The sequence below is a fragment of the Vulpes lagopus genome, chromosome 6 (assembly GCF_018345385.1).
Source record: "Vulpes lagopus strain Blue_001 chromosome 6, ASM1834538v1, whole genome shotgun sequence".
NCBI classification, from domain to species: Eukaryota; Metazoa; Chordata; class Mammalia; order Carnivora; family Canidae; genus Vulpes; species Vulpes lagopus.
Window position 1 is genome coordinate 2117877 of NC_054829.1, and position 8467 is coordinate 2126343.

Sequence of the window (8467 nt, forward strand, 5' to 3'; positions counted from 1 at the left end):
ACCCTGTAGCACCCGCCAATATTTTACTCTAGGAGTCAGAGACCTATATGGGGAGAGAAGAAAGTAACTTTCTGCCTAAGAAGTCATCTGTGCCCAAAGAAGGTGTAGTGCATCTAATTTATGACTCAGCATCTACTTTAAGGGTGAGAAAGTTGTCATATTTACTGTCCTAAATGAAAGTAAAAAATAGGACTAGTTTGGCACTCAAACCTCCAATAATTTTCCACAGTTTTTCAATGAATTTGTATGATAGAAAATCTAGATGTTACACAAAATTTGGGTCCTGTCTTGTGTAGTTTGACATTGAGACTACTGGTCTAAAGATAAGAACAAGACTTTCAAAAGCAAAGCATTTATTTGCTTATTTAAAAAATGTATTTACTTGACAGAGAGAGAAAAAAAGAGAGCTCACAAGCAGGGGGAGCAACAGAGGGAAGGGGAGAAGCAGGGAGCCTGATGTAGGACTCGATCCCAAGACCCTGGGATCATGACCTGAGTTGAAGGCAGATGTTTAACTGACTGAGCCACCCAGGCATCCCAGAAGCAAAGCATTTAAATGACTGAAGCTAACAGAAGCAATGAGGCCTAGCTTGGAATAAGAAAGAGAACCCCCCCCCAAAAAAGAAAGAGAACCCCAACAGGGAAGGTGTCTGCAGAGAGGACACACACAGGCTCCAAATCGAATATTGCAGGAAGGGAGAGTTAGAAGAGCATGTGCATACACATGAACACAAGGAAAGGAGCAGAGATTAGATCCTGTTTTGGTTTTTTTTGTTTTTGTTTTTGTTTTAGATTTTATTTATTTATCCATGACAGACACAGAGAGATGCAGAGACACAGGCAGAGGGAGAAGCAGGCTCCATGCAGGGAACCCGATGTGGGACTTGATCCCGGGTCGTGCCCTGGGCTGAAGGCAGCGCTAAACCGCTGAGCCACCTGGGCTGCCCAGATCCTGGTACAACAGCCTTTATTTTTTTTATTTTAAAGATTTTATTTATTTATTCATGATAGACATAGAGAGAGAGAGAGGCAGAGACACAGGCAGAGGCAGAAGCAGGCTCCACGCAGGGAGCCTGATGTGGGACTTGATCCCGGGACTCCAGGATCGTGCCCTGGGCCAAAGGCAGGCACCATACTGCTGAGCCACCCAGGGATCCCCCTAACAGCCTTTTAAAGTCTGACTCTGTACTTAAGAGGATTGTATTTCCTAAAGGTCAAAAAGAACCTGACAATAGTTTAGTAAATTAGAAGAATCTGCAAACAGAAGAGTCATGAAACATTTACATTGGAAACTTTTTTTCTTTTTTAAGATTTAATTTATTTATTCATGAGAGATACAGAGAGAGAGGCAGAGACACAGGCAGAGGGAGAAGCAGGCTCTATGCAGGGAGCCCGATGTGGGACTCGATCCTGGGACGCTGAGGTCACGCCCTGGGCCAAAGGCAGAGGCTTAACCACTGAGCCACCAGGCATGCCAATACTGGAAACTTTTAATTGTCTTCTAGTGATATACACTATTAAATAACTTTGAACCAGAAGAAATTTGATATATTTGAGACTGTAATAAAAGAAAAAAAGAAACTTTACCAGAAAATAGACTACTATTAAAAAATAAATATATCAGTCATTATTTGTAAGCTATCTAGGAGTTGCCATACCATATTCAAGTTATTAACAGTTTTTTTTTTTTTTTTATTTTATTTTATTTTTTTTTTTTTTTAAGATTTTTTTTTTATTTATTTATTCATGATAGTCAGAGAGAGAGAGAGAGAGGGGCAGAGACACAGGCAGAGGGAGAAGCAGGCTCCATGCACCGGGAGCCCGACGTGGGACTCGATCCCGGGTCTCCAGGATCGCGCCCTGGGCCAAAGGCAGGCGCCAAACCGCTGCGCCACCCAGGGATCCCATTAACAGTTTTTAATCATAAGGAAAATACAGTGTTAAAACAAGTATACATAGGAATCAGAAAAGAGAATACTGGAAGGTAAATATGTTTTTTTTTTTTTTTTTTTTTTTTTTTTAATTTTTATTTATTTATGATAGGCACACAGTGAGAGAGAGAGAGAGGCAGAGACACAGGCAGAGGGAGAAGCAGGCTCCATGCACCGGGAGCCCGATGTGGGATTCGATCCCGGGTCTCCAGGATCGCGCCCTGGGCCAAAGGCAGGCGCCAAACCGCTGCGCCACCCAGGGATCCCGGTAAATATGTTTTAAAAGGCACTGAGTCATCAACATAATCTCATACAACAAGATTTTGGCTTCATGTCAATTCAAAGTTAAGTGGTCTGTGGAAGACGGAAACGATAAACAGCCTGGTTTTGAGGATGAAAGAGAAAAGAAGAATCTTTGCTTATTAGGCTGTCACAGAAGTTAGTGATCAAACATTTGACTAATGAGATCTAAAGGGAACAGAAACCATACAATGCACTTTCAGAAAGTAAATGTCAGAAAAAAAGAAAGAAACCATTTTGATGCAGACATGGGACTGTGACGAGACCAGACAATGTTCAAGTTAGGAGGCCAGTGGACAATGAAGGATGACGGGAATTTAGTTTATGGATTTCTATTCCAGAAATTTACTTGCTCATTGTGGCTTTACCTCACCCTTCCGAATTTATACACTACTCTTACCAAAAGAAAAAAGGAAAATCCACGGTTGCCTGAGAAATTTGTTCCATAGAGAATATATCTAACTACTCCACCAATCCCAACCTTTCTTCTCTCCCTGCAAACTACGGTCTTTGGCCCTACTTAATCCCACTTTTCCTACTCAACTTATCCACTTGGCCCCTTTGGTAAACTGCTGGCTTGTTACCAAAGGCTCACTCACCCTGCCTCACATTGTCCTCCAGAGGCTTGGCTCCTTGGGCTCCACATTCTTATCCCTCCCCACTTTACTCTTTGTTCAACTTATTAATGTACACAAAATAATATCTACTTCCCCATTTGCTACTCTACAATTACAGCATAGCTTAAGACGGGTCTTCTGTGGGAAAGCTCCCTGATTTAACTGAAACCTTTCAACCATCACACACATAGCCTGCCAGGAAGATAAGCTCTGGATAATGAGAGGAATTTGAAATTCCAGTATATCACTAAAAATTTGCATTTAAATTTAACTTACCGTGAAAGAATACTTACCATTATTATCTGAATTTTGATTGTAAAAACTGAGGTAAACAACATGCTTCCATTTTGGGGGGAAAAAACAAATTTTCTTGCAAACAGGTAAGATTTCATACCTGTTTTCTTTCCCATTCTGAATTACTGAATGTCTATCAGCTGTAGTTCTTTCACTGCAAACGTAAGTATTTCGCCGTGTCATTCCACCAGATGCTGTATTACTCTATTAAAAAAAAGGGGGGGGGAGAGTTTTTGTCTTAAACTATGTAGTAATAAGGAAAGTACAATGAGAAAAAAAGTTCATCTAAATACACACGAATACTGTAGTCTTTGAAAAACTGACACTAAGCTATCTGTAGTACTGGCTAAAAAATCACAAAAGGTGGTGGAGTTAACAGCCTCTGTCCTGTCTCTCCTGGCAGAAAGAATGAAACCTGGCTATGGCAGAATGACTCTAAAAAGCCAGCTATAATAATCCATAAAGTAATAACTCATAGATTACTTTATACAAGATAAAGATCCACTGTTATTAAAAGCTGATGCTTTTAAAATAAAAAAAAAAATTTTAAAGAGTTTAGTTTATTCATGAAAGACAGAGAGAGAGCAGAGAGAGAGAGAGAGAGAGAGAGTTAGAGACATAGGCAGAGGGAGAAGCAGGCTCCCTGCAAGGAGCCTGATACAGGACTTGATCCCGGATCCTGGGATCACGCCCTGAGCAGAAGGCAGACACTCAACCACTGAGCCACCCAGGCATCCCTAAAATAAAGATTATTATTTTTTTATTATTTAAGATTTTATTTATTCATGAGAGACAGAGAGAGAGAGAGAGAGAGAGGCAGAGACAGAGGCAGAGGCAGAGGCAGAGGGAGAAGCAGGCTCCATGCAGGCAGACCGATGTGGGACCCGATCCCGGGCCTATAGGATCATGCCTGGGGTTGAAGGCAGACGCTCAACCGCTGAGCCACCCAGGTGTCCCACCTAAAATAAAAATTAAAAAAGATCAGGGACGCAAAAAAAAAAAAAAAAAAAAAAAAAAAAAAGATCAGGGACGCTTGGATGGTTTAGCGCTTGAGCGCCTACCTTCGGCCCAGGGCGTAATCCTGGAGTCCCGTGATCGGGTCCCCCATCGGGCTGCCTGCATGGAGCCTGCTTCTCCCTCTGCCTCTGCCTCTCTCTGTATCTCTCATGAATAAGTAAATAAAATCTAAAAACAACAACAAAAAAACAACTCTGTGTAATTTTCTTTTCTTTTTTTATAAATTTTTATTTATTTATGATAGTCACACAGAGAGAGAGGGAGAGAGAGGCAGAGACACAGGCAGAGGGAGAAGCAGGCTCCATGTACCAGGAGCCCGACGTGGGATTCGATCCCGGGTCTCCAGGATCGCGCCCTGGACCAAAGGTAGGCGCCAAACCGCTGCGCCACCCAGGGATCCCTCTGTGTAATTTTCTATGGGGACTTGTGTTTTCATTTCTTTTGGATACATACCTAGGGATGAAATTGCTAGCTCATATGATAATTCAATGATTACTGTTTTGAGGCACTGCCAAACTTTCCCACACTGACTACACCATTTTCCATTCCTACCATATTTGAGAGTCCCTGTTTCTCCACATCCTTGCCAACATTTGTTATTTTCTGGTTTTTACTATAGCTCCTAGTGGGCATAAAATGGTAGCTCATCGTAGCTTTGATTTTTATATATATATTTTAAAGATTTTATTTATTTATTTGAGAGAGAGAGAGAAGCAGAGACATAGGCAGAGAGAGTAGCAGGCTCCACACAAGGAGCCTGATGTGGGACTCAATCCCGGGACTCCGGGATCACGCCCTGTGCCAAAGACAGCCACTCAACCACTGAGCCACCCAGGCATCCCTATTTAGCACATACATACATACATACATACATTTATTTAAGATTTTATTTATATATTCATGACAGACACAGAGAGGCAGAGACACAGGCAGAGGGAGAAGCAGGCTCCGTGCAGGGAGCCTAATGTGGGACTCAATCCCAGGACTCCAGGATCATGCCCCGGGCCGAAGGCAGGCACCAAACCACTGGGCCATTCAGGGATTCCCCCTATTTATTTAACACATCTTTAAACCGGACTGTTCGTAATTTTGTGGTTGAGTTGTAAGGGTTCTTTATATATTCTGGATGTTAAAACTTTACCAAATATAGGATTTGAAAATATACTCTCCTATTCTGTAGGTTCTCTCTTTTTACATTCTTGGTAATATCCTTTGATGCACAAAAGTATCTAATTTTGATATAGTGCAGTTTATCTTTTTTTTTGTTTTTCATGCTTCGGTGCCTTTTTTTTTTTTTTAAGATTTTTTTTATTCATGAGAAAGACAGAGAGGGGGCAGAGACACAGACAGAGAAGCAGGCTTCCTGCCAGGAACCCGATGTGTGACTCCATACTGGAACTCCAGGATCATGTCCTGAGCTGAAGGCAAGACACTCAACCACTGAGCCACCCAGGCGTCCTGGTGTCATATTTCTGAATATGTGTAATGCAGGTTGTTCAGACTTAACCCCTGTGTCTTTTCTAATAGTTTTATAGTTTTAATTCTTAGGCTTAGATTTTTGTTTTTCATTTTAATTATTTTTTATTTGTATATTTACCTTGTATTTCTTGTTTCCTTTTTTTTGCTTTTTTGTTTTTATGATAGTCACACAGAGAGAGAGAGAGAGAGAGAGAGAGAGAGGCAGAGACACAGGCAGAGGGAGAAGCAGGCTCCATGCACCGGGAGCCCGACGTGGGATTCGATCCCGGGTCCCCAGGATCACGCCCTGGGCCAAACGCAGGCGCTAAACTGCTGCGCCACCCAGGGATCCCCTTACCTTGTATTTCTAATCCTTTTTTTAAAAAAATTTTTTAGGGGCAGCCCAGGTGGCTCAGTGGTTTGGCGCCGCCTTCAGCCTAGGGTGTGCCTTCTGGGCCGAAGGCAGATGCTAAAACACTGAGCCACCCAGGGATCCCCTAAGAACAATTTTTAAACAAAGAAAAGCAGCCACTTTAATAAAGCATGAGTAGACCATGTATAGGGAAATTCCAAATAGATGGAAGAAAATTTTAATGTTATTTTTTATTTATTTTTTTTTATGATAGTCACAGAGAGAGAGAGAGAGAGAGGCAGAGACACAGGCAGAGGGAGAAGCAGGCTCCATGCACCGGGAGCCCGATGTGGGATTCGATCCCGGGTCTGCAGGATCGCGCCCTGGGCCAAAGACCGGCGCCAAACCGCTGCGCCACCCAGGGATCCCTAATAATGTTATTTTTCTAAGTAATCAGACATGGGTGACTGATAACGTTTGGGTTATATCTTCAAAAGGGAGAAGTGTACATGAGTAGAATAACAAGGACAGAAAGCCAAGAAGGCATAGGAGATGGTCTTACCTTCCTCACAACTGTCAACAAAAGCTGGGGGCTGAACTTAAATTGTAGGGCTGTGATGTGACAACCTAACTTTATGGCATTAGGAAGCCAAAATAAAAAATCTTCATACAGGGATTTTTTTTTTTAAAGATTTTTATTTATTCATAGAAACACAGAGAGAGAATGAGAGGCAGAGACAGGCAGAGGGAGAAGCAGGCTCCATGCAGGGAGCCCGACATGGGACTTGATCCCGGGTCTCCAGGATCATGCCCTGGGCTGCAGGTGGCGCCAAACCGCTGCGCCACAGGGGCTGCCCCATACAGGGATTATACTCTGATAAAACACAAGGTCAGAGGATGGAGCAGACAAACCCCTTTAGGTTTATGAGGTCCTATCCCCAGAGCTGCACAAATAAAAACCTCCCAGGGTGCTCCTGGGTGGCTCAGCAGTTTAGCACCGTCTTCAGCCCAGGGCGTGATCCTGGAGACCCGGGATGGAGTCCCACATCAGGCTCTCTGTGGGAAGCCTGCTTCTCCCTCTGCCTGTGTCTCTGCCTGCCTCCTCTCTCATGAATAAATACAATCTTCAAAAAATAAAAAAATAAAAGCCTCCCAAAAAGGGCAGGAGAGCTTCACCAGTGTCTCAATTGGGTTGAGGTAGAGGGAGGGCTGTGTCATGTTAACTTTGTAGGAAAAAAGTGTGATTACAGAATATTCCTAAGATTGTATGTTCTCTGCAAATGCTATCTTAAATTACTTCAAGAGTGCTAAGAATAATTACTATATTAGGTCAAATAGAGCATATTTCAATTCACAGAAGTTCCTGAAACCAAGTAGACTGAATTTACTTTCAGAAATACTACCTACTTAAGGGAGAGATTTGTTAAGGATAGAGATTAAGAGATGGATACAGATCAGCAGTATAATTTTAGGCAATTACCTAACTTTTTTTCGTTTTCTCTACCTTAAAATTTAGCTAATACATGCAAAGCACTTAGCACAGTCCCTGGCACACAGTGAGGACTCAGTCCAAAGTTCTTTATCGTAAGAACCCTCTGAAGATGCACACCACATCCCAGGCCCTCCGGCAATCAGATCTCCCAGTATCCTACATAGACTCCGTTAGGCTTCTGTCTGCACTGTTAACATTCAGCTTAACTTCCTGTTAGGCTATGAGGTATTTCAATTTCTCAGCATCTGATAAAACCTAAAGCTCAGCAGATGTTTGAAAGATCTGAACACTCATCTAGTGGGATGGGGCTCAGCAAGAAACAACTTCAAAACAGATATTGAAGGGGATCTCTATAGGTTGAGACTGGGCATGGTGGCCTAGTGGGGACAGCACTGCAGGTGGATAAGAACAAAGGAACAAAACATCCAGGCCACTGCAATCCTATAGTGCTAGGAATGCTCTATAATTTAACAATACTTACACTAGGGACAGTAGAGCTTTTCTTGCGTTCAGGAATATCAGCCTTATTGGGATTACTTGCATTCCCAAGCATGGGGCTGGCTGGAGCAATTCCCTTTCCTCCAACAGCACTTCCGCTTGATTTCCGGGAAGGAATTCCATCTTCTTTGAGGTCACTATCTGCAGTGCTGGTCTGACTCCTTTTTGGATATGCCACAACTGAAGGAATAGCTGGTCCAGCTAAAATAAAGAGTTTACTTTTTAAAAGTCAGAATATAGTTTTATATTTTATTCTGTGAAAATAAATACATTTTATATGATCCAAGACTGCTATCACTAAGAAAATACAAGACAGTAAAACACTGTAAAATGTTTCCCTATGCAATTTCAATTGTAAAATTTCACTTACTTGTCCCTTTTTACTTGTTTTTATTTTTCTTTTAAGATTTTATTTAAAATAAAATGTCTATTTATTTGTCTTTATTTATCCATGAGAGACACAGAGGGAGAAGAAGAGACAGAGGCAGAGGGAGAAGCAGGCTCCCTG

The 8467-nt window shown here is 42.1% G+C and overlaps 1 protein-coding gene across 9 annotated transcripts in view; it reads right to left on the reverse strand.

The window, feature by feature from the left end:
• Positions 1 to 8467, reverse strand: part of MARK3 (microtubule affinity regulating kinase 3) — a 126835-nt gene that overhangs the window by 15172 nt on the left and 103196 nt on the right. For 8 of the 9 annotated variants that reach the window (XM_041758041.1, XM_041758036.1, XM_041758039.1 and 5 more), the window contains 2 exons: positions 7943 to 8160; positions 3243 to 3346 (listed from right to left, as the gene is read on the reverse strand). In XM_041758041.1, the coding sequence (XP_041613975.1) occupies positions 3243 to 3346; positions 7943 to 8160 (322 nt within the window). Of the gene's footprint in view, positions 1 to 1120; positions 1559 to 3242; positions 3347 to 7942; positions 8161 to 8467 lie in introns of those variants that run through there. The other variant, XM_041758040.1, reaches the window with a different exon arrangement.